Below are 27,416 nucleotides of genomic sequence, written 5' to 3'. Positions count from 1 at the left end.
GAAGTACTTTTAAGTTCATTGTTTTCAATGAGGGAGTGAAGCATGTGCTCAAACTTCTCCCTTCAGATTCTTTAGTAAAAAAATTTAGTGCTTAATTTTGACAGGATCATACTCATTGAGGTTATTTCAATGTAGGACAAATGTAATGTGTGAAGCAGCTCTTAGATGCAGACAAAAGCATAAATAGACTTGAATCTATGGGGAACTGGGTCACTGACTTCAGTGGAGTATAGATAACATCTGTTCTTATTACATTGCCAACATTGGTCTTCATCTGGTGGGCTATGACCCAAACCTGAGCTGTGAGGCAACCTAAAATGGCTTATACTAGGGGCACAAGCACTATTCTCTTTTCCATTTACATTTTTGTAAAGAAGGGGAAAGAGAGGGTAGAACATAAAGATGCCATGGAGAGAAAGTACAAGGGAAGGGACATTGCTTTCTAAGCAAGTGGGCTACATTCTAGCATGGTGCATACAGTAGTTTGGCTTTGCTCCCTTCATCAGCTCTAGACATGGAAGATTAGATCCCACTAGTGGATTTACTAAGTAGCACACCAATGACAGCAGAAGAGTGTCTTCAGAGACTTGGAGTTGCCACTCATCATGGGATAGGTGTGGAAAGACTGACCAGGGAAAATCTGGTTTTCATCTTTCAAAGATGGGTGAAGCTAGGACCCAGGCTCCTTATGGGAGAGCAGAATGGTTATTTATCATTTATCATTCACTCAGTGGTATAGTACATGAGTTGTAAGCAGGATGTCCCAGGTTTGGTCCCTGGCTTCTACAGATAGGACTGGGAAAGACCCCTGTTGAAACCCTTGAGAACCACTGCTAGTCAGAGCAAGCTAGATGGATCAATAGTCTAACTCAGTGTAAGGCAGTTTCATATATGCTTGTATGTACTATGAACTGAGAAAGCATGTATTGACTCAATTACATAAGACCATTAAGTTATTCCAGACAGAAAGATGAGGCACAGCTTAGATCAGGTCATACAATGGGCCACTGTGCCCATTATCAGGAAACCAATCCACTCATGGGAGTAGCTAGATAAATCTTGGGTTTGACTGCATGCTGACTTTGAAGCCCAATGAGAGATGAATTGCTAAGAATTATGGTAGATGCTTAGAGGTAATTGTGATATCCCCTATCATTGCTGATGCCATGGTGGCACAGTTCAAACAGATCTTTGTCACTTTTGGCTAGCCAGAAATTTCAGTGACTGACTGTGGCCCAACATTCACAGGGACAATATTGCACAGGGATGTGCCAACAGGTTTGCCGTCGAACTGGCTTGACATAGAACTGGCTGGCTCAACAGGGTTCGGGTTGAGCTGAACTGGGCCCAGTTTGGCTCAAACTGGCTCAGCGCATACTGGCAAAGGGGAATCCAGTAAGGATTCCCCTTTACCAGTAAAGGAGGGGACCAGGGGGCTTAAATAAAAAGATTTGGGGTGGAAGGAAAGTAAAATGTTACCTCAAATTTGCCACTGTCAGCAGTTGTGGGAGTGGTTGGGGTGGCAGTGAGGGCTCCCCCCCCCGCAGGAGCGATCAAGCCCAGATTGGGCCCCACCACCACCTCTGACCATCCTTGTGACTGCTGTAAAATTTGAGGTAATATTTTACTTTCCTCCCACCCCAACTCTTTTTAAGTCCCCTGGTTCCCCAGCCTTACTGGATTCCCCTTTACCAGTATGGCCTCGAACCACCACCACCCAAACCGGGCTCGAATTTGAACCAGGACTGATTCAGGTGCACAAAACCGGACCGGACCTGGTTCTGCTCATGTCCAGTTCAGGTTTTCTGTTTTGTGCACGTCCCTATATTACATGATTGGATGAAATGCAGTAGTATTTGCTACATATGCATGTGTAGTGGTTAGAGTGTTGGACTAGGACCTAGGAGACCCGAGTTCAAATCCCCATTCAGCCATGAAACTCACTGGGTGACTCTGGGCCAGTCATGTATCTCTCAGCCTAACCTACCTCACAGGGTTGTTGTGAGGGTACACATAACCTGGACTCCTTGGAGGAAGAGTGGGATAGAAATGTTAAATAAATAAAATAAAATAAAATCTCTTCACCAGTGCATCTGCAGTCAGCTGTATGTCAGGTAATTCAGGATTATAATGCATGGAGCAGGCAGATTTCTAGTGAGATATTGGAAGGGCACCCCATATTAACTGGGGTATAAACCCACCCCATAATAACCAGGGTATTGCTCCCAGAGCTCATGTTTGATAGGTCGCTCCCCTTTCACTTTGATTTTCTTGGGCCTGCAGTAGCCACTAAGGTGTGACAGAGCTAAGCAACTATGTGTTGTGGTGAATCACATTGGGCAGGCCTATACATCCTTCAGAGATTTGTTTTCGGGAATGTGAACAGATAGATGTAAAGGTGGATGTTGTGATGGAGAAAAGAGGGCTCAAGCAGAGCTGTCTTCAGGAGAGATAATTAAATGACATCTTGACTCCATCCACAGGACGCCGTCAGAGCACCAGGAAGACATCCTAGCAAACATGAGAGGCCTCACAAGAACAGAGAGCATGTGATTCAGGAGCACTGGGTTGCATCCCAAGGGATGAGCAAGAGTCAGAATAAGTAGCCTTTCTGGAACTACATACGGTAGAAGTAGCAGAGGAGCAGGAGTTTAGGGCTGGTGCAGTCTAAGAATGATCACAGCTTATCTCTAAAGTTAACAGGCCTCCAGAGATCCAAGAGAGTAGAAAAATCAACTGGCCCTTAAAACAGAAGAGGTTATATAGTAGATCCAGGTTTGGGGGGCTTAGGCAAGGAACCCTCAGTCTTTGTAACTAAGGCAGGCGTTCTCAAACCTGGCTCCCCAGATGTGGTTGGACTACAGATCCCATCATCTCCAGTGGTCTCTTGACCATAGTGGCTGGGGATGATGGTAGTTGTAGTCCAACAACAACTGAGGACTAAAGTTTGATAACCCCTGGCCTAAGGAATTGTCTCAGTTCCTAGATGTGCCAGCATAGGAACCTCACCAAATTCCCAGTGGCCACCAACTCCTCACCACTCTCAGTACTCCTTGGTAACTGACCTTCTCCCTCTGGGTCCAATCCCTACCCCCACTCAGAGAAAGCGTATGAGAGGAGCAAGTGGTGGCAGAAGCAGCTGGTTCTTTTCCTCATTCCTGCCACTGTTTGTTTTCTTTCTCTATAACCCAGAAGGAGAGAGTGGGTGAGCACGTGGTGACAGCTAGGAAAAGGAATGCTAACCCCATGGGGTTCCAACAGCTGACAGTGGAGCCCATGCTAAGCATGGACTTCAGCAGGTGCTTTTGTTGTGGGCAATTGGGAATTTGGTGATATTCCCTTTGCTGAAATGGGTCTGCATTCTGAAACAACTCCTTAAGGACAAAGGGATTGTTTTGTCTAGTTTCATGTTTCATTCTTAGTCTTTCTGTCTCTAGGCATAAACTAAAATGAGCCCTGGTCTGGTTCCAATAATGTTCTTACACTGTCTTCTATAAGTCTTGACTTATTAGAGGATGGCGGGGGTCTTCAGGTTGGGGGGATGATTTCAGAAGAGGTGGACAAAATAATAAGAGAACTTTCCATTTGTGACGATTCGAGTTCTTTTATTTATTTATTTTGAAATTATTGGCTTCTTATTTCTTCCCTCCATTTATTAAGGCATGCTTAGCCTTGAAAATGTGCTTTCCGTCTTGTAAGTTCCAGTTTAGATCCAGAAATATTCGAACAGGAAAATTAAGATATCAGAGCCAAACTAGATGTGACTATAAACATGTTGTTTGCCCTTGCATGGTTTGTTGCGGGGGGGGGGTTGGTTTTGCAAATAGCTGTAGGATGGGGGGGGCACCTGGATCAAGACTGCAGTGTGCTGGAGTGAGTTAACCACCATGAGAAAGAGAGCTGATTTTTGCCCTGGGAGGGAGCACTATGGTGGCATGGGGAGATTTTTTTCAGGACTGTAGTGCAGATGCAAAGAGTTCCCCATGGCTGCCATTTATAGAAGAAGGAGTATGATGACGATGACAACAAATTGCATTTTAAAAGTCACATCTAGTTTGGCCCTTAGTCATCCAGTGATTAAATTACCTTTGATGAGGCAGGACCTCCTTCGCATGACAATGTTAGGAAACATCATCCGTATATATGCCTCACTATCCATTTATGCTAGAACCTGATACTTATTTTTGAATAAACAGATTACAGTTAAAAATGACACGCTCATGTACAATAGTGATTAAGTGAATCAGCCGGAGAATCCTTGGTTCAGTTCTCAGGATTACCATGAAATCATTTGACTTTGGCAAGCCTCAAGCCTCCAATCTGTAATGTGGGGCAAATAATGCTCAGTTATTTTACAGTGTAAGGTAATAAAGCTGCATTCACACATAAAGTGGAACCGCAGTTGAATGGGCCAGTGATTCTGTAGATGTTATGCCCGAATGCGGGCTACCCAGGTTACGTGTGGTGATGAAACCAAGGGTTCAGATCTAGAACTCCAATCTGAACCCTCAGGTTGTAGTGAGTTTTGTCACTGCAACCTAAGGTTCCAGGCAGCCTGCAGTACGTCTGAATTCAGAACCACAGGCTGCTTCCCATGGAACTGGAGTTGAGGGAGGAAGCTCCTCCATCCCGCCTCCCAGGAAGCTCTGGTGTGATTGGTTATGTGGGTTGTCCTTCAGTAAAGAAGAAAGCCTGCTGGCTCTCCCTCCTCTCTGCAGTCTCACTGACTGCAGAGAGACTGCTCTCCAATATGTCCAAATTCAGAAGGGGTTAGGGGGCACGTAATCATGGATCCATTGGACCCGCGGTTCCACAGAACCCGGTGCATTGGACCTGCGGTTCGGGAGCTGTGTGTCCTCCCATTTTTCAGTTGTGTGGAAGCAAGGTGAGAGGAAAACCGGGGTAGAAGTGATTGTGTGGAAGCAAGGTAGGAGGAAAAGCTACCCAGGTTTTCCTCCTAACTTGCTTCCAGACAACCAAAAATTGGGAGCACACACAGGTCCCAATTCCCAAACCTGGCTAGAACATAGCCTTTGATTGTGTGAATGGCCCCTATAAATGTTTAGAGCAGTGGTTCCCAACCTGTGGTACTCCATATGTTGCTGAACTGCCAGTCCAATTTATTTGCAGTTGGAGCTCCAGCTCCAGCTCCAGCTACAATTTATTGTGGCTGGGGATGATGAGAATTGTAGTTCAGCAACATCTGGAGGTGGAAACCACTGGCTTAGAGCATGATCCAGACAAAGTTAAGCCATTTTTACCCCATTAATTTCCATGGGAGAGCCTTAAGCACATGTGTTAACACTTCCATTGAAATCAATAGGACTCAGAAGCACTTAATTCGGGTTGGATTGTGTCCTTACTTATTACTACTATTATAGCATGTACCTCATGAACGGTGAACAAGGAAATACAGTTGTAATAATGCTTGCTGTAGCACATTATTTCTGTAACTTGAGCCTCTTAGTGCATTGTAAAACAGACCATTTTCTATCTGTCATTAGGATGGGCTGTAACAGGTATTCAAAAAGCTTCTCCAATGGCCAAGGTTTATTGCTTTAATACATGTTTTCCCAAGGAACATTTCACTGACCAAGGATTTAAATATTTTTGACCTTTTAGTTGGAATTCAAATATATATATTTTCAACCCTAAGCACCTGTACTATGACTGTTACATCTTCTAATAGCACAAAGGTTTTTTAAAAATATTCTCTATGTTTTCTACAGAATTGCATCACTTGTTGATTTTATAATAGAAGACCTAGGGGAATATGAGTCAGTTTTTCCTAGTATGAAAGAAGTGTGAAGGTGCCTGTTTTAAAATAAACACTCTCACAAAGGATGAGTTTCCCAATTAATTTGTGGAGTGTGAGAAACGCGACTGCATTTCCCCTGGGACCAAGAGTGAAGCACCTTCCCTAAAAGGAAAAGTTAAAGCATCTGAGGGGTTTTAGTGTTAAAAAAACACACCGCAGTGAGTATGGGTAGAAGAAACTTGGTAGAATATAATTAAATTAAATTATGAATGCAGGAGAAGAGCTATCCCACATTCTGTGAACAGAGCCTGGGGGTGGGGTGAGACCCCGAGACCCCTCCGAGTGTTGCTTTCCACTCCCTCTCCTCCCCCACTTGCTCCAGCGGCTCCTGCCCCCACTTGCTACCTGCCACTTGCCATTGAGCTTGGGGGCTGCTGGGAAGGAGGATGACCCAGTTCTGGGTCCCTCCCTCCTTCCTAGCATCCTCTGAGCTGGATGGTGGGTGGCAGTGTGGGTGCAGTGTAAGCAGCAGTAGAACTGCTCTCACAGTGAAAGTAGAAAAGATGCTCGCCACCACGGGGGGGGGGGGCGGTACAAGCCACTAGTGGGCGGGGATGAACACAGGCCCTGATGCCCTAGTTACTCCACTGCATGAATGATTTAGAGAGAGCAGACAGAGCTGTGTTTTATTTTTCTTCTCACCATAGCATTCAGGGTCACCCAGTGAAACCGAGTGGGAGTGATTCAAGGTAGACAAAAGAGAATTATTTCACACAGTAATTAACTTACAGAGTTCACTCCCACAAGACACAAAGATAACTTAGGCAGATATGAAGCTATCTATTGATAGATAATCTAGGAACATAGGAAGCTGCCCTACACTGAGTCAGACTATTGGTCCATCAAGCTCAATATTGTGTGCACAGACTGGCAGCAGCTTCTCCAAGGTTGCAGGCAGGAGTCTCTCTCAGCCCTGTCTTGGAGATGCCAGGGAGGGAACTTGGGACCATGCAGATGCTCTTCCAAGAGCAGCCCCATCCCCCGAGGAGAATATCTTACAGTGCTCACACATGTCTTCCATTCAGATGCAAACCAGAGCAAACCTGCTTAGCTAAGGGGACAATTCTTGCTTGCTAGCACAAGACCAGCTCTCCTAAAGATATCTAGACACCACCAGAAGTTTATTGACAAAGATATGGTTATAGCAACCAATAGATATTGTCCGCATTTGCGTGTAACATGAAACCGAGGTGAAGCGGCCTCTGGTTTCGAATTCTGTGCCTCTAAATGTGGGCGGCTGCAGTTACCAGAGCCAACGGGCCCATGGTTTTCCTCCCCAGACTCTGGTTGGAACCTTCCGTTTGTAGTGAGGTTCCCTGCCTGCACCTGGTGGGCCACTGTGTGAAACAGGATGCTGGACTAGATGGGCCTTGGGCCTGATCCAGCAGGGCTGTTCTTATGTTCTTATGACCTCCAGTTCTGTGGTGCCAGCAGTCTGGCTGCTTTTCCAACTGGAGTTGAGGAAGGAAGCTTCTCCCTCACTCCGGTTGCTGTTGGCTGCTGTGGCTGTACCCCTCCTCTCTGCAGCCTCACTGACTGCAGGGGGGAGCTCTGTATTCGGCCAGGAGAGTGTGGGGAGGGGGATCAGAACCATGGCTCCATTGAGAGACAGTTTACACTGATTCTGAATATAAGGTGCTGGAAACAAATGACAGGAGTGTGCTGCTTCTGTTAGCTGGGCAAAGTGGCATTTTTAAAGAGATGGCGCTCTTAAATTTAGCAGGGGGGGAGAACAACTGTTCCTATTCAACCCAGCACAGCATCTTTCCAGGGGTTGTTGTTGATGTTTGCCTTGTGTTTCTGTCTAGATTCTGAGTTCTTTGGGGACTCTTCATTTTGCTGTGTAAACCACCTATAGAAGTTGTTGTTGTTGTTGTTGTTGAAAGGCAGTATATAAAATTTAATAATAATAATAATAATAATAATAATAATAATAATACCGCCTTTCTGCTCTGCTTGTGAGCTTCCCAGAGGCATCTGGCTGGGTACTGATGTGGGGTAGCAGTAGCTAGGTGGCATAGGGCTCAGAGCCAGGATACCAGTAAGGGCTCAGGGATCAAACTGGTAGCCAGAGGTTGGGAATACACTGAAGGCTTATTTACTTATGTAATTTATTATTCAGTTTTTGTACCGTCTTTCATAAGGCATTCCAGGGTGGTCTACAAAAGTTGAAATACAACAGAATTTCATAATAACACACACACATTTAAAACCTTGAAATCAGTTAAACAATAAAAATTATAACACACACAGACACATGCAAAAGATCAACAGAAGCAGGAAAGCTGAGAAACCTGCCAGTCCCTAAGGGGTATAGGCCTGAACAAATAAAAAAAAGTCTGTAGTTGTTTTGTAAAAGCAACAACAGATGTCAAAGAGCAGACACTTACTGGGAGAGCATTCCAGAGGCTGGGGGCAATAACAGAGAAGGCCCGGTCCCTCGTGCATGACCATTTAGCCTCTCTCAATGACAACACATGCAGCAAAGGCCCCCCGGATGACCTTGTTGGGTGGGCAGAACTCTTGGGAGAAAGTGGTCCTTCAGGTATCCAGGGCCCAAGCCATTAAGGGCTTTAAAGGCAATAACCAGCACCTTGAATTGGATCCGGAAACAAATTGGCAGCCAGCGCAACTCTTTCAAAATAGGTGTAAAATGCTCGAAGCAAGCAGTTTCAGAGAGAACCCGGGCAGCAGCTTCTGCACCAACTGAAGTTTCCAAATATTCAAGGGCAGCCCCACGTTGAGCCAAGCAAATGGTTAAGAATCAGGGTTAATCCAATAACCAGAGGCCAAACACACATCAGAGGTCAAGCCAAACAGACAGGCAGGAATTGCAGGTTGAACTGGTAGCTGAAGCTCAGGAACATGCCAGAGGTCAAGCCAAGCAAAGTGAGCAGAAGCAAAGAAACCTTGATATGGAGACAAGCCTTGCCTCAGACAAGACGCCTCTTTGCTCTTCCTGCTACAGGGGGAGCCAGTGGATGATCCTGCAGAGTGGGGCTTGTTCAGGATTAAAAACCTGCCCTACAAGGGGCAGTGACATGCAAAGCTTCAAACCGGGCAGACTGTGACAGCTAGATATAATGGATCTTTTGGTCTGAAGCAGGAAAAGTCTTGTTTGGTAATTCCCTCCCTCTTTCTCCAGAGGTATACCTTTGAAGATATTCAAGATTACTTCCTGTATTTCACTAGTTCATCTTCAGTAACTTAATTTTAACTCACAGTTGGACCACCCAATGGACAATAATGATCTATTATAGATTTTGGAGAATTGGTTTGTTGGTTGTTTGACACCTATCAGTTGATTGATTTACACCTATCAACTTTTCACAGTTTGCCAAACTTCTCTCACCTTCCCTTTCAATCCAGACCCGTTTAGCAAGACCAGTTTGGCAACAGTCACAAGCTAGATCCATTATCTGAGAACATCCTGCACATATTGAGCCATCACATTCTTCCTCCTCCTTCCTTTTCAGTTAAAGGTGTTTTTCATTCTTTCTTTCAAAGGTGCACAGTAAAATGAGGGGAAATAGCAGCAGAAGTGAGAAGGTGAAGGTCTGAGCTTTTTGGGCTTTTCTGTCTCTTGCATAAATGTATTAGATAGGAGTTTGGTAACTAAATTAATACATTGCTGGTAGTAGTCCTTTCAGTGATCAAAGAAAAAGAAAAGTTCTGCAATGCCATAATCTTTGGTCTTTTGCATACCTTTTGTCATCTTCAGCTAAACAATTTTGGCGTGTTTTGTATTGTGCTGTTCCTTAAGATTTCAAGCACTTTTTAAAAACAAAGAACAATGCTTTCAGGAAACTAATAGTACATTCAGCTTTTCTTTTTTCACTGCATGAAGTCTTGTGAAACTGTAACTTGAATATGTTGTTATTTGCTCCCCAGATGGATCCAGTGCAGAAAGCAGTTATAAACCATACATTTGGCGTGTCACTTCCTCCAAAGAAGAAGCAAGTTATTTCTTGTAATGTCTGTCAACTTCGCTTTAACTCTGACGTGAGTATCTTCTATCCTGTCTTCTGTATGTATCATCTTGTGTTTGCTGAGTCCATGTGGTCAAAACACATTTTTAAGCACATTCATATCAGTTTGTAAGAAAATCTTCACAAATGTCAAATGGACCCACACACACACCCTTAAAAAAAAAAATTCAACAGCTCACTACAGTACCTTCTGATATCTGTTGGTGGTTAGATTCATCAGGCTGCATTGCAACTGCCAGGTTAATGTTTCACATTTAATAACCAGAATGGCTTGAAACAATGAAGAGTCTTGTAGCACCTGAAAAACTAACCAATTTATTTCAGCATAAACTTTCATGGACTATTTGAAATATCTTCATCAGTTTGCAGGAACACACACACACACACACACACACACAGATAGAGAAGGGAGACGGTAAAGGTGGGGTCAGGCTATGGAATGCAAGCCTAGTGACTAAGTAAGTAAATTTATTCTTGTAACCACGCAGGTCATAACACACATATTAAAGCATAATAAAACATAATAGCTAATACCATGCTTAAAGAAAAACAGACAACATAATAAGACAGTTTAAAAAAACCCCTAGCTGAACAACATGCATGAAAATAAAAAGAGATATAATCCTAAATAGCTAGCTGTAGTTACAACTCTGATGGGTACAACTCAGATAAGAGAGCTAGTCCTGGAACTACAACTTAGCCAGATGTGTAGCAGGGCTAGCAGTTCTCTTCCTGATTTTAAAAGACAATAAAGCAAAAAATGGCAGCTTGATAATTAACATAAGGAAACATCCGCCAGCAAGTAATTAAAACATTCTGTTTCAGAACCCATGTATTTATCAGTAATCTGATCTAGTGTGTTTTCTCTTATTGTTCCATAAAAGGAGCAGTGTAGGACGTAATATTTAATGTCCTCCCTGGCCACAGGGGCAGAGATGCACTTCCACGGGAACTTTGTGAAATCTACACTCAAGATATGCTAAGGGCATGGTTTGAAAACATAAACTGGCAAATGCCTTCCTTGGTGGTGCACTGGTGAGGTTGAGTAGGTACTGCAAAGTGGATCTGTTTTTCTGAAGGGAGGATAGCATAGGGAGAACTTTGAATGTTGGATCAAACCAGTGTCTTGGCTGGTATTCTGCTCAAGTTGTCAATCAGGATTTTTTCCCCTATCCCAGGACTTAAGTTCCTCTGTTGAAGGCAGAGAGTACATTTCTAGAATATGGGATAGCCCACCAATTACCCTCTTGGTAATGCCAATAACATGATTTAACTAGATGGTCTGTCAAGTTTCTTAAAATATTTTAGCAGTATCAGATGGACTCTAACAGAGATTGAGGGCAACCCAGCCTCCATTCTTAGATGCGCAGCAGGGGTGCCCGGGGAAAGGCCCAGAATTTTTCTCAGGAAATTGTTCTGGACTATTTCCAATTTCTCACTCACTCTCATATTCCACTGCCAAATCTCTGCCTCATACAAAAGCTGTGGAATTACTTTGCCCTGAAATGTTTTGAGTGCAGGAGCTATTAATTGATCCCCTCTGGAGAAGAAGAATTTTAAAATTTATCCCCACTCTATGTCATACAGTTAAGGCTACATTAAGCTGGACTGACCAAGATAAAGATTTCTGAAAGGAGACACCCAAATATTTAAAGGAGGGGCATTGCTCTATTTGTTGAGTGTTTATTGTCCATCTGTGTTTGGTTCTACTGGTACCAAAAACCTACCACTTTTGTTTTGTCATAGTTTATCCTCAACTTCTCCTCTTTGCTGTAATCAGCCAATCTGACCAGCATTCTTCTAAGCCCGATCTCAACACAAGATATAAGTGCCAATGTGGTGTAGTGGTTAGAGTGCTGGACTAGGACCGGGGAGACCCGAGTTCAAATCACCATTCAGCCATGATATTTGCTGGGTGACTCTGGGCCAGTCACTTCTCTCTCAGCCTAACCTACTTCACAGGGTTGTTGTGAGGAGAAGCTTAAGTATGTAGTACACCTCTCTGGGCTCCTTGGAGGAAGAGTGGGATATAAATGTAAAAAAAAAAAGTACTAATAACATCAGCATACATCAAGATTGAGACTTTGCACCCATTAAGTGAGGGGGAGAAGAATTTCTGAGACTCCATGGCCTTAATTTAATAAAAATTAAATAAAAAGGGAGCCAATAGATAGCCCTGTTTGACTCCTCTATTTAATAAAATGGAGTCAAATAGCAATCCTGGTTGGCCCACTCTCTCTCTGGCTGTGAAATTAGAGTGCAGTTCAATAAGTAACCTGAGAAAGGCTGTCAATGTCATTCCTCTTAAGCTTTTCCTACAATCTAGAACTATCAATAGAGTCAAAAGCTGACAAAAGGTCAATAAATGCAACATAAAGGTGTTTTTTTAAAAATGACCGTTAACATATTTCTGGATCGAGGCCTTCAAAGTGATACAGTGATCTATTGTGCTGCCTGCTTGGAAGCCTGCCTGCTCTGGGTGAAACAATGTCATGATATCTGCCCAATCCTCCAACTTGTTTAAAACGTGTCAAGTGTATAATTTGGAGGATACATCCAGGAGGCCGCTTGGACCATAATTAGAAGGCTCCAGCCTATTACCTTTGTTGTATATTGGATAAATAATACTTTGTTTTCAGTTTGCAGGGACCACACAGGTGTTATCAATTTTTGAGAAAAGCCTCATTAAAATGGGAGTCCACCAGTGGACATTCCATTTAAATCAGGGGCGTAGCAAGGTTGGAGGGGGCCCAGAGACAAGATTTTAAAATGGACCCCTCGCTGATATACACACACAAACACACTTGACAATATATAGTGCACTCACACTCACATCCCCATTATGAATACGGTGAATATCTAGTTCACATGAAATCTAGTTTTTTTACTCTCAGCTCCTGCCGATCTCCAAGAGACTCAACATAATTCACAGGGGGTACAACATGGGCGGGTGGGGAGTCATGTGATGTGCCTCTGGGGGGCCCCTCGAGGCAGTGGGGCCCCAAGACGACTGCCTCCCCTTGCCTAGTGGTAGTTGTGCCCCTGATTTAAATACCTCAGGAGGCACCATGTCCTCCCCAGGGGCTTTCCCCAGGGTCAAGGCACCAATCAACTGTTTACATTACAGGTATATTGCTGGGATTGCAGGCCACTCTGGAAGGGGGCCAGATCCAGGAACTGGATATTCATAAGCTGTCTCATTCTGAGTGCCACCATAGTGGCTGAGAAGTATTGAAAGCAGGTCTCAGCTGGGATATGTACATCTGAGATGGAGTTATTTCATTTATTCATTTTATCTATCTATCTATCTATCAAATTTCTATACTGCCCAAAACTTAAGTCTCTGGGCGTTTTACCATCATTACATCTCTGGGCGGTTTACATTCATTAGACTGAATGCCAGTTGCCACCAGTTCCCAGAACTTCCTATCATTTTTCTGGATTATACAGAGACCAAGCTGTCTCCATTGTTCTTTATAATAGGAGATTTCTTAACTTTCAGAAACTGTTTGTATTAAGTCTGTATTCCTAATCAAACCAGCTCGCGCTTGTATCGCTGCTCTGAGTTTGACCTGCTGTGGTCAAATGGGGGTTCATTATAGAAATAATTTCAGGAAAAAAATATCATAAATTTCTGAGCTGGATAGCATTGCAAGTTGCTTCACTTTCAGCGACTGCTGAGAGTTTAACAAAGTTGTGATCTTCTCATTAAGAAGATTCATTTAACAAAGGTAATTGTTTACCTTGAGTGAGGCCCTCTAATTTATAGTATGTTACAGAAGAAGGCACAGTACATGCAGAAAAGGGCAGATGGTCACTTTCTGATCTATTATGTATGTCAAAATAATGAACCCATGAAAGGAATATCAGAGATAGCAAAATGTAATATATGACAGTGGCACTTTAAAAGGTGTAGAATCCATGTGAGTTATGGTCAGTACCATGAAGACTGTAAAGTCCAAATCTGAAAGCCAGATTCAGGAGGGAAACCCCATACTTACTCAGCATCTTATCTAAGGAGGTCCAGCTTTAATAAAGCTATTTATATTCTGGCCAACCCTAGCATTGAAATTCCCAACTAGTAGAATATCAGTATCTGGCAGGAGTTGCTCAGCTTTCTCCAACAAGGTTTGTAAGGAGGACCAGACCTGGAGACACAAATTGGAATTCCTACCCACAAGGAGATATACAAATCAAAAAATGGATCCCAGACAGTTGCTAGCTATACGAACTATGTGTGTATACTCACTATCAGACCAATGCCTTTGGTTAACATCTCTCTCAAGCTCCACCAAGATTGTTTGTAGCCCTCCACTTGCTCTCCCATGGGGACCCTGTTGATGGCTGGTAGAACAAAACTGTGGAACCCCTGCAAGTATAATAAAGAAGTATCCTGGCACAATGTCTCCTGCAAAAAGATGACATCAAGGTGTTTCAGGTATTTTTCAAAATTATTACCTACAAACTTATTCTGCTGCCCAGCAATATTCCAAGAGACTGCTTTTATGGAGCCAAGATCTTTTGACAGTCAATTATTAGAGTCTGAAGCTGCTAGCAAGTTGGGGTCTTCAAAGCAAGAGCCTCTTTCTACATCAGGACACAGTGGCAGCCTATCTTCAGCTGTTGGGAGAAGTGGGGAGTTCCATTGTACCGGGTTTTCCAGCTCTTTGGCACTTGCTACTGAAGGGTTAATATTCTCTTGTTTAGTTGGTTGAACCAAATTCAGTTCGTGGGCTGAGGAGCAGTTAAGATAAGCTCAAGGTTCTGAGTGGAGAGAGCAGGGGAGTCACTTGGTTCTTGTATTGATAGTAGGTCATCAATAACACACTTTTGACTGTAATTCTCTATAGGAGAGAGAGATGCTGAGAGTGGCATAGGGAGATTAGTGTATTCTTGAGGCTCTCTAGCCTGCCTATAATCTCATCCTGTCCATTTCTTGGAAATATTCCAAAGGAATCAATCAGACCTGCCTCCATTGAAACATTCAAATCCTTTTTGGGACTGCAGGCCAGAGCTGATTTCTTAGTATGTTGTTCTTCTCTAGCCTCTGACAAAGCTGAGGACTGATTAGAAATAGCAACAGAGTCTGTGCCAGGCTGCTTATCTATAATCAGAGGTATTGAATCTGAGCTGGCTTGATGGAAGAGTGGCCTTACATTCACGTCACAGAATACTCAGACAGGTGTAATTTGGAATGCATGTTAAAAGGATTTCATCTTTTACAGCATATGTAGAATAGATTAAAAATTAACAAAACTCTCTTAGCTGTTGGAGGGCTAGGTAGCCCATTGGTGGCAACGAGATCAGTAAACTGAGGCCCACATCTCAAGAGCTGGCTCAAGGAATGAGTTGCCAGTGATTTCTGTTAATATTATCCAGAAAGACATAAAGCATAACCTGATTTAATTGCAGTGTCTGGTTACCATTTGCAGCTGAAGCTCTTCCAACTTCAGCTACAGGCTGGCCGAAATCCTAGGTTATAGCCGGTTGTTTTTCTTGCCTATCTGAGCCTGACGCCTCACTGAAACTAGGCATTGAAGACTTAGATACAGTCTGTCTTTGCCAAGTACTTCTGAGTAAAATTTTCAAAAGATGTCATTAATAAGTCCACTTCCCTACTCATGGAAGAAAAATATTGAAGATTGCTGTCATGGTTTTTGCTGTCAACAAACATTGATTTGCTATGAGGTCAGTGGACTGTGAGACAAGTGGACTGTTGCCCTAATTTCTGAACCCCTTCCAATGCTAACAATTTATCCATTAAAGGCTCCTGGTCATCAGGCATTAATGTTACTCCTGGTGAAATTGAGCCATCTGCTCACGAAACTGGCCTCTCTGGGGAGAGGAGATCATCTATCTCAAAGGCAGCAAATGGGAATTGTAATAAGGTCTCATCTTCCTTAAGAGGGTAAAATTCATCTATTTTAAGCAGCTTGGTGGATTTTATTGTTTGTGGGGACTCTAGGGACCCAGATTTGGTCCGGTTGCATTTCCCATAATAGGTGACATAAAGGGATAAGATAGTTCTCACCATCTTGGAAGTGTTGATCATGCCAGTTCACCAAGTCCTAAGCTCCTCCAAGTCACCGGCATTTCTGGAGAATAACAGTCTCTTATCCACTTTCTGCTCTTCCGAAACCTGAATAATTAATCACCACAGAGGGGCTACCAGGAGTCTCTCGCATAGGCAGTGAAGATTCTTTTTAAAAGACTTGGGATGTGCCCAAACCACAGTTCAAAACACAGTTTGAGCACATTAGGGAATTCGAACTGGGAACTTTAAGAAAAGGGAGAGCAGGTCCTTACCTGCTCTCTGCCACCCCCTGCAGCTGACCACATAAATGGAGCCTGCAGATGTGCGAATGCCATGTCCATGCTGGTGCTATGCGGGGGGTTATTCAAATGTGTGCTGCCCCAGCGGGAAGCTGCTTGGGATGGCAGAGAGCAGGTAAGGACCTGCTCTCCTTTTCCTTAAAGTTCCTGGTCCAGCTTCCCTATAAGTGCTCGAACCACACTTCGAACAACCGTTCAGGCACATCCCTATTAAAGACAGGAAGCTTCTCGGGTGGGGGGTAGTTATTTCAGACTGAACTCTAAAGCAGGCTGCTGTTTACATCACCATCTTGGCTCTCCACCCCCTCAACTCTAGTGTAAATTATCATTGTTCTTATGTGAGGTGAACTGCATGCGATAAGTACAGTGTGATAATTTACATTAACAATAATAGGTGATAATACAGTTCTCTAGTCCTAGCTGAAGAACTGAGTTACGAACATCGGTAATGAAATAATAAACACCCATTTTTTTCCAGACAAAATGAGCTGACTGTTGGTTCTTTTTAATACGCTTCCCCTGCTATTTCAGTCAGTTACAAGCCTGTCATGATAATTTCTGTGGTAAGGTAGCAGAAAATCATTGTGGGACAGCCAGAACATAAATATAGGTGTGCAAGTATCTTTATGGTTATTTAATTGTGCTTGTCATTGGTTGAACTGTAGCCCTCCAGGATTGACCTGGAGTCTCAAAGCATCAGGATCAATCTCCAGGTGACTAATGAAAACAATCCTGAAGATTCTAATGGCTTGTTATTGTGAAAAAATATTGGAGAAACAAATCTCCAGGAATAGCTTCAGGCAGAACTGGCAACCCTAGATTCGGCCTTCAGCTTTTCAGTAATCCCAGTACTTTTGAACTCATTGGCCAGAGCCCTGGAAGATGGGAGCAAATCCATCTCTTATTCAGCAATTAGGCAGTATTCTGCCCACAGACTTTTCCTTATATTTTCTCAAGGAAAAGGGCCTGAGACTTCTTTTTTTAAAGCAGAAAAATTAGGGAGAGACCTGGTATATCCCCGAGGGATCAGGGTCCCACAGGTGCTTGTGGTTGTCACCCTGGTCAGCTATCATCTTTTTCTAGATGTTTACAAAGATTAAACAAGCTTCAAATTTTATCATAGACAGGGACAGATCCAAGTATATTCTGATGTGCTATAATCCCTTTGATATAATACAAGACTCACATACACAAACACATATGTGCACACGCACACACACACACACACGCACACACACACTAGGGCAGGGTTTAATTTGAGCCAAGACAGGACAAATCCTGGGAACATTTCTTGAATGCCCACAGTTGCCCCTCATACTTGTGAAGTAGTAATACAGAAGGGAGAGTATGAATGTGTGCAGAGTGTATTTGGATTACCTTTGAGTAATTGCAGCAGACAAAACAATTTTGGGAATAATGGGGTAAGACCACCTGGTCAGGAGATGTGGCTTCTAGGTAGACATGAAATTCCAGTGCAGAATCTCTTTTTAGAGATTAAATTATAGGTTCATTCCTATATTTTGTCATTATTAGTTGTATTAACTTGTAAGGTGAAAAAATGTCACTACAACGAGTTGAATAATTCAGTCGAATTTTGGACAAAATGGCCATTGCCAATTCCTTTAGAGCAACTATCTCTCCCAGATTGTATTTATGTTTAATAGTAATTTGAGTTAGTTTGGAGTTGGGCAAAACATCTGAACTGACTCTGCCCACATGTGCTTAGAGACATGAACAAGCATATCCTTCTGCTACCAACACTGCTCCCCTCCTCCTATTTTATTTTATTTTATTTTAACATTTATATTCTGCTTTTCCTCCAGGAGCCCAGAGCAGTGCACCTAGTTAAGTTTCTCCTCACAACAACCCTGTGAAGTAGGTTAGGCAGAGAGAGAACTCTCTGGCCCAGAGTCACCCAGCAAGTATCATGGCTGAATGGGGATTTGAACTCGGGTCTCCCTGGTCCAGCACTCTAACCACTACACCACACTGGCTGTGCATGTGGAAGGGGTTCATCTGAACTGCCCCCTCATAAGCAATCTATACAAAATGAATGCATATTCTGAGTGTATATGTAATTAACATTTTCCTTCAATGGTTAATCTCAAGGCACCTAATTAGCTTGTGTAACACATTAAAAACTTTATGCCTATTACTGAAGATTGGTGTTAATGCTAACTACCATTAACTTGAATGTACAATATAATATAACAAGCAAGTGTGTGAAATTAACAGAGAGTATTAAAACATTTGCTAGCTCTGTTTATGTATTTGCTTCCTGTCCTTTCTCTAATGTGCTCGTAACTGTTTGTCTCACAACAACCCTGGAAGGTAGGCTAGGCAGGATCGGCCTGAGGCAAATGTCTCAGGTGATGGATTATTGGAGGTGGCACCAATGGGTGCCACCAAGAGAGAGGACCACCACTGCCAGACTCCTTGGCAGTGAATGAGTGAGGGAGAAAGAATGCATTACCCCATCCCACCTGTCCACACTGTCACTCAGAGCTGACAGCATTATTATGGCCTCTCAGTGCAGAGTGTCTGCCTTCACATGCATGCCACTGCTAGCAAATTTTGTTGGGCACGGCACCTCCTCCTTCCCTCTTTTTCTCATTAGAAGGCAAGCAACTTTGGGTATTTCCCCTCCTAAGACATGCCTGTGATGTAGGGGAAGGGACACAGCAGCTTCCTTAAGGAGAGATACTAAAGCACACACTCCTTTTAGAATTAACTGTGAAGAAGCAAGTAAGAAGCAATACATCTACTCAGGGTGATCATTTGATGGGCACAGGAGGAGGCAGAAGCAGAAGCAGCAGCAGACTTCTCATTGCTAATTAATTAATATTTCAGTGTGAGCTAAACAGCCCCTTTGGCAAATGTCATGAGACTTGCGGCTTTTGTGGTTCCAGCAATCTCCAAAGAGAGAAAGAGAGGGCCTAGAAGGCAAATTATGAACAACTTAGTGGCAGTGAAACGCTGTCAATCACAGTCACCATTGCACGCCCTTTCCAAGGATAGGAAGGACAAGTTTTACTCCTGAAAAACAGTTGTGGGTTATGGATATGTGTTCCCTGGCACAGTTTTCACAACTCTCCCCGCCCTGGTGAAATGGAAAAGAAGAGGCATTTGTCGCAATTTGGTTTAATATTAATTAATTATATGGATTTTGAAGATAATTTTTTTAAGAAGGGTTTTTTAAAACTATGTTTGTATGTTTGATCCCTCCATTTCTTTCTCATGGTACTGAGATAAATATATTTTAAATTTGAAGATCAGGATGGAGGGATTATATATATCTTGTGGGCTTGGGGGAGTGTATTAAAATATGAATTTTAGTTGTATTACTTATTATTTGAAATAGAGAAAAGGTTAAGCAGGGGAGGGGGAGCTAGCCCATTCCTTCCACACCCTGCCTTTCCTATTTTTTAACCTCTGAATGCACTAAGAAATAAGACAGACAGCTGAGTCTTTAGGCATATAGCAAATCCTACTGTATAGGGAATACTTCACTTCTCTCTTCCTGCTCTGGCAACCTAGAAAAACAAACTTCTAGGTGATCATATGCTTGCTCTTGGAAGTAAGTCTCACTGAGTTCAAGGAGACTATCTGTATCTCCCAGAGGGGTAGCTTCTGTTAGTCTTCTGTGGCATCAGGAATCAGAGCTGTGCAGCATTTTAAAGGTTTTAAGATTTATAGCACAATCCTAAGCATGTTTGCTTAGAAGTTGTTGGAGAGTTCTAGTGCATCGACCTTTTGCACCAATTATCCTAATGACCACTAGGTACATTGGGAGTAGAGGTAGTTAGTGAGGGTCTCCTTACCTGTCCCTGATTGCCTCTACTTTATGACCCCTGCCTTGACTCCTCAGGTACTTCCTGTAGTGAGTCAGTCCTCTTCATTTCTTCCTAGAGAGAAGATGGAAACATCTCTCTCTTTCTCTCTCCCCCTGCGCACCTATTCATTATGTAGCCAAGAGACAGAATAGGCCTTTCCTATCTCAAATGTACTTCACCAATAAATCAACTTAGTATTTAGATTGTACAACAATCTCCATGTGTGCTCTTTAAATAGCTGCAACAACTAAACTCTGTAACTGGAGTGGGTAGCTTCTTTTGGTGGCACTTTGCTAAATAATCACAAACCCCAACAGACGTAAGTACCATTGAGTTCACTGGGGGTGACTCCCTCTAATAAGTGTCTTTAGAATTGCAAGTTTATTGTGGCACAAGCTTTTATGTACCAGAGCCCATGTCAGAGGTGTGAAGTGTTATCCTCACCTGGCATATTTATAAGCACATGTGGGTACATTGAATAAACTGTGTCATTTTGGTTTTCCCTGATAAAGGTGAGACTGTGAGGCTATTCATACATGCATGCAAAACCGGGCTAAGGGAGCCCAGCCCAGTTTTGCAAGTACATGTGGACCACCAGGATTGTGCCCAATTACTATAGCCACAATAAATTGTGGCTGGGGGTGATGGGAGTTGTAGTTCAGCAACAGCTGGAGGACCAGGTTTGCCCACCCCTGCGCCAAATGCATACTCTTGTACAAGCAGACAGATCTTCCCAATTCTGCCCACACTCCAGAAGTGACCTGGAGGAAAAGCAAATAAGATATGTAAGAGAGGGAGAGGGGGATGTTTAGATACACCACAGAATATGGAGCTGTAAAAAGTCCACATGCAGCTATTTGCACTAGGTATTGTTATTTGAATCCTCAAGGAACCAGCAGAATCCAGATTGTTGTGGCACAGAATGCTAAATTTGGAGAGAGAATGAAAGCATCTACTTCAAATTTAATATTTTTTAAAAGTCATAGAAGAAAGTAGTTTCTCAACTTGAGAAGAAAAGGACTTGACTGAAGTAGGTGGTAGTAGTAGATACTAGATACTTGTTCATACAATTATTTTTAGGGTCGGAGACGCCTCCTACCCTAGTTTGGGAGCTGTGTGCACTCCCATCTTCTGACTGTCTGTGAGTTAAAAACAAGGTTGGAGGCGCTATGATCATGTGTTAAGCAGCAGCTGGCCCAGCAGGCTTTTTGTCCTACTTTGTTAAAGGGCTGGGTATAGCTACTGGGCAGGGCGTAGCCCCCAATCCTGATAGATCCCTCCTCGCTGTTTAATTGAGGCCCAAACACATGCTTAGCATAATGTGTGGTTTGGACTTCATTTAGCTGCTTTGCATACTACAGGACTGGCTCAACAATTCAGTTGAAAGGAGCTTGCTAAGATGTGGTTTCTCAAGTCTGGCAGCTCTATTCTCTGAAGTGACTTGATAACTTTCCCTCATGATGCCACAAATCTCAAAACTGATTTGAGCCAGATTACTCTCCTCTGGGTTCCATTTAAATGTATCCTTGGACTTCCCCACCAGATGGTAGTTTCTCCTTAGCATACACCTATTTCTAGTTTGAATTTAGTTTCCTTTAAAAAAATATTATTATTTTTTGAAAGAGAGACCAAAAAGTACTTCCCTTTATTATTGCCCCTTGCATTTGTTTTGTGCTACTTCCATTGGAAACAGGTGCCTGCACACTTCTCCTTAAAACAGCCCATCACCATAACCGCTTAGGGCTGCATTTTACATGAGCAGCAACTAAGGCCAAGGTTAGACTGTGCAGAATGTTGGTCAGTGTATATGCTTTGGACACTATATAAATACAGTGTCCACCACACAGATTTAAGGGTTGAGGCAACACTGCTCCCCCACTCTGCTCTGGTGCTTTGTTTTAGTGTGTGTTTTTGGCCATATTACTATTCACAGGTGGCAAAATTGGGGGACATTTATCAGTGATTTGCGAGAGCAAAAAGGTCTTATATAGGGGCCTTACTGGCAGCGGTGGCAGCACTCCTCTGGCTGGCTAGCAGCTACCATTTTTTCTCCAGAAGTTCCCCAAGAGCAATGTGGCATTATTTCTAGGGCACTTATTGAGACAAAATGGTGGCCAGTAGCTAGCCATAGGAGTGTCACCACCATGAAAATGGTGTTAATGGCACGGCAGGAGGTGGAGGGGGGCTGGGCAGTTTAGGGACATCTTCCAGCACCGGCCCCGCTCCATTTTGAGCAGAAACATCTCACAGGAGAACTTCCAACTCAGCCTATCATTATTATCCATGCTGCTGTTTTTATTAGCACCACAAGACAGAAGCTCAGTCTTTTTATTCCCTTCTTTTTCATGCTTGAGGTCAGATGCCATCTGCTGGACTTTTACCAGACTGGACTTTGATAAACTGTTTTGTGCATGTGGAGAGACCTTTTACTGAGGGAGCTTTGCTTCTCACATTCTATTCATAACTTAAATTAAATGGTGCATTGCTTCTGTGGATGTGGCTTATTATAGGACAGTGTTTGGATTTTGTCTTCTGAATCTGAATCTTATTATGTTAAAGCTGCTCAAACAGTTTTTGTGGTTTTCAGGTTCCCCTCCTTTGAATGATCTGAATGTTTGCTCATCATCCCTTTCTGATTGGAAAATCCTTAAGTAGAGATGTTAGTTATTGTAGTACATCCTTACCATTCAGTACCAGTTACCATTTCAATAAGTCTTTAGGTCTTAGAGAAAAACACAGAGATCTACCTGCTCTCATATCCGTTCCTTTGTATATCACATCTGCATTTCCAAAACCACAATGGCATGGAGGTACTATGTGCTTGAACTTTTTCTGATGTAGCCATGCCCTTACAATGTTAGATTTTAATCCAGGAAAATAATAATGCATCTGCTTTCTGAATTTAAGTGTGTCATAGGAACATAGGAAGAAGCTGCCATATACTGAGTCAGACCATTGGTCTATCTAGCTCAGTATTGTCTTCACAGACTGGCAGCGGCTTCTCCAAGGTTGCAGGCAGGAATCTCTCTCAGCCCTATCTTGGAGATGCCAGAGAGGAAACTTGAAACCTGCTCTTTCCAGACTGTGCAATGTATAGAATCACCTGTTTGTTTGTTATTTTCTTTAAGTCCCCAAAGCAGTTTACATAGAAAGAAGAATGAAATGGTTCCCTGTCCTGAAAAGGCTTACAGTCTAAAAAGAAACACAAAGTAGATGCCAGGAGCATTTCCAGACAGCAGGGTTTACTGTGAGGCTTGAGTGCAAGTTTGAATTTGCCCCCCAAAAAACTGACCCAAAAAGTGGATTTTTTTAACACCAGACATAAATCGGGCTGTGCTCTGATGCTCAATGAAAAATCCGCATTGTGTGTGAAGTGCTTCCCAATAGCTTGTAAGGACTTTGGGGTAAAGCTGGCCTATATATGAACATATATCCTCCATTCCGAAGGAAAAGCAAGCAAAAAGCCCTATCTAGAAATGCTCCAGCAAGCATCAATCACTGTGAAAATGTTGCTCTTCCCCTGTATGTAATAGAGCCACTGTATGTGTGTGTATGTGTGTACATGCCTAATTCTCACTGAGGTAGTAAACCTGTGTCTCAGCTGTACCATTTCAGAGTGCATGGTGGAACGCTCCTTTACTCCAAAGAACAATTCCTGCATATAGAAGCTAGCGGTAAAATAAATAAATAAGAGGTTGCCATTAGCAGACATTTTCACACCAGCTTGTCATTTTCAACTGTCATTGCTGAAATAACAACTTCCTTTTTATCTGTGTGTATGTGAAGGGGTAGTGGCAGAGTGCCCTAGTTTTCTCTCAATCCACCCAATAAAGGCACAGGAACCTCTCCATTTAAAAGTGACAACCATGGCCATTGTGCGTCTGCACTTTCCCCACTAAACTTCACAGTCAACAACTTCACTGCCTCTCCATCAGTGATGGTTCTTTTCTCCCTGCCCTATTGTCTGGCAACAGCACACACACCCTTCTGCACTGGCTGGGGTTCCCTAATCCCTATCTCATCCTGGTCCATCCTTCTGTCTCCAGTGTTTTTCACGTCTAGCTTCTCTCTAGGCAAATTAACCTTTCATTCCCTTCATCCATAGTGTCAGTGTTTTTCACCATGCTGTTGCTGATACCCTTAAGTGTTATAAATGTTTGTGAACATTCTTGGACATCACAGCAATTAATCAAAGATTTGGAGAGGCTTATATGGACAAGCAGAGGACAAAGCCAAATGTTAGCCTCTTATGTAAAAGAGATGGACTGGGATGAACTGGGAAAGATAGCCTTTTCTTTGAGCAGATAGTTGGATGTGTTTACCTTTTGGCCCCATTCAGTTTTGTGATTATTATGACAATTATCTGCATAGATATAGACACACTATTACAACATTAAGACCAGTGATGCAGTTGCAAATTCAGGAGTGCAGGCCCCTTGGCCATGCCTACCCCAACAGCAAGAGAAGCAGAGAAGTACCAACACATTTCCCTGTGCTATCCCCCCCTCCACCACACCCCTGATTAAGACTGTACTGAATGTTTCATGCTCACATTTCTATAGACCTTTGCTATACAACAACAAGAGAGTGCTTTCTGTCTTTTGGCTTTTCTGCGTTAACCAACAGAGCGGGTCAAATAGTAACAGGGGAGGAGAGAAGAATTCCAAATAGCTCAGTTTCAATAGTGTCACCACCATCTGCCATGTGACAGCTATCCCCTACAGCAGCTGTTGTGTCTTCGTCAGAGTGTCCCCGAAACTGCTCTATAATTTCAAGTATCGGAAAAACAACTTGTCGCGGTCCACAAAAGCTGCTGCTGCCGATGCTGCTGCTGCTGCTTTGCATGAGGATCTCTACTTATTAATTTTCGAAGTAGATGGCTGGAACTGTGGGCACTGAAAGTGGCAATCACCTGTTAGAGAAGGAAAGGAAGCTTCAGCTCAGTACCTCTGCCCTTCCAAACAGATGATTGGTACTATCAAAGCTGTCAGCTGTCTTTCAGCAGGTGCTTGTGTAATACTGATCTGGGAAATTGAACCCCATACTTGCAGACTCAGGCGCTATATGCCAGATCCAGGATGATGAACCTTTTGTGCCCAGGAGATCCAGTCCATAAGGGGATTCATCCATCTGCCTGAGCTCACATCCACGCAAAGGTCAACCTTTCTTCAATAGCCTTCCATTAACTTGAATCAAAGCAATGCAAACTAACTGAAAAGTGAGTCAGGCTGCGTGAGTTAAACACTTTTTCATCCTGGATTCCTCTGTTGCCCTCTATACATTCTGATCCAACAAACAGATGCACAGAATATTCTTGCTCAACTGTCCAGCCTTCTTCAGCAATTAGAAGAGTGATGAGGAGCCTCCCCCTTTCCCATACATTTCTCATATTTTCAAGAATTCCTTATAAACCATATTAAGGGCTTCCACGTAACACCCGCCCCACTACTCCTGGATAGAGGATCACCCTACAAGTATATTGTGGCTGGGTTCACACAATCACAAGGATCCCGATTAAAGAGTTAATCAGAACTTCTGAGTCCAGCAGAACTGATTGTGTGAACCCAGCATTTCAAGGCAATCCTGGTCACACCACTCCAGTTAACCAGCATTTAGCCAGGACAGATAGCCTGGATCTCATCCTGGTTATCTGTTCTGGTTAAATTGGTATCTGGTAATCTATCCTGGTTTATCCAAGTGGTTTGACCAGGATTGCCCTGATTTTAGGTTCTCACAATCAGCTCCACAGGGCTCGTTAATCCTCGTGAATATTTTAACCAGGACTCTTGTGATTGTGTGAGCACAGCCGGTATGAACCAGAATTCTATGGATATACTCCTGCTGCTATTTCCATGAGGACAAGTATTTATGAAATACAAAACACAAGTCGTGCACACGATCCCACTCTGCTGCTCATGAAGTTCTGCAGGGTAGGCAGGAACACTTCTTCCCTGGCAGACGAGTGGCCATGTCTTTTGCCATGCCGGAGCTCACCCAAGCAGTGGCGTGGTGAAGACAAAAGCCAGGAGCAGGAGGACTTCCCCCTCCTGCCTCCAAGAGTGCCCCACACCACAAGTGCAGTGGCTGCTCGCATTAGAACAGTCACTGCCCTTGGGGTGGCTGCCCCTTCTGTCTGGGTGAAAGCCTTTTAACCCAGCAATGATTGTGCTCACAGTCATCTGCTGAGGTTAAAAGCCAGGTTTAAAAGTTGGGCTAGCAGGAGCAAATGTGCCAGGATTGGGAGTGATCCCAGCTCTCCACACAAGCAGCCCAACCTAGGCTGGGCTGCCATCGCCTGGGTTGGGCTGCTCGTGGGAATAGCCTTACCGAATGCAAATTCAAATCAATATGTAGATTTGGGATACATGAATACACATACACACCGATAGGCTGTTCTCATGAGCAGCCTAACCCCGGCTAGGGCAGCCCAGCTTGGGGTTAGGCTGCTCATATGCAGCACTGGGATCCGTGTGGATCCTGGTGTTGCCCGCCTACCTAACCACACCTTAAAACCCGGCCTTCAGCTGAGACTGTGAAGAGATCTGATGGGGCTATCCCCCAATGCACCATGCTCATCACACAGTGCATTGTGGGACATATGGAGGCCGGGATGCATTGTCCTGGCCTCCGGAGATCTGTGCTGTATGCAGCAGCGCAGATTGTGTGGAAGCACTGTGGAGGAGTTGTCTGGGGGCGGGGAGGTAAGTTTAGCACAGCCTCCCTCTCCCCCCCCCCCCGCCCCACCCACACACCCTCTCCACTTCCTGGTCGTGTGATTACCCTTATATTCTAGTTCTGTTTGGAGCCACCATAGTCACAGGAATCACAGGGTAAATGTAATCTGTGCTGCACCAGTTCATGCGCTACGCTTCTCTCTGCAGTCCTTTTACCCAGAGAATGTAGTCCTGCAGGGATTGTGGAGAGATTGTGTGGGAGCCAATTGCCTGTGTGAACCAGACCAAAGTGTTTTGAGTCCAAATAATTTCATTACTAAGAAAAGCTTGTACAATCTTGGAAAAGATATTGTGGGTGTCAAGTTAGCTCAATAACACTTTTAAGATGCCAGCCTGGGAGACTTGCAATGAGAGAAAAGGAGACAAATTGTACAAGGCAGCTCAGTGAGAGTGCACTGCAAAAATACCAGAATCCAGTCCTAAAACTGAATCCCATTAGAGGCAGAAGAATTAAAAGATAGGATGACAATGCTCTTATGTTTGAAATGTAAGTTCCTCAAAGAAAATGTTTTTAAGTGAGGATCAAGGGACAACCAGTAACTTCCCAAATTTCCATTTATTACTAATGTAGTCATATTTCTAGCCTACATAATTCTAAAGGCCCTGGGTCAGATTGCCAACATAATGCTAGCTGATATTAAAAGTTGTAGAACAAATCAATACTATCAAGTGGAAATCCACAAAAAGTGTGGGTGGGTTTTTGTTCAAC

General features: G+C 43.4%; 1 protein-coding gene across 9 annotated transcripts in view; it reads left to right on the top strand.

Annotated features, from left to right (window-relative positions):
- The window catches only part of ZNF385B (zinc finger protein 385B), a 298,102-nt gene that overhangs the window by 212,707 nt on the left and 57,979 nt on the right, over nt 1–27,416 (top strand). For all 9 annotated transcript variants that reach the window (XM_053269237.1, XM_053269243.1, XM_053269221.1 and 6 more), the window contains one exon: nt 9,710–9,820. In XM_053269237.1, coding sequence (XP_053125212.1) covers nt 9,710–9,820 — 111 coding nt within the window. The remainder of the gene's footprint in view (nt 1–9,709; nt 9,821–27,416) is intronic.

The sequence above is a fragment of the Hemicordylus capensis genome, chromosome 1 (assembly GCF_027244095.1).
Source record: "Hemicordylus capensis ecotype Gifberg chromosome 1, rHemCap1.1.pri, whole genome shotgun sequence".
Classification (NCBI taxonomy): Eukaryota; Metazoa; Chordata; class Lepidosauria; order Squamata; family Cordylidae; genus Hemicordylus; species Hemicordylus capensis.
This window is presented reverse-complemented; position numbering and strand designations above follow the sequence as displayed.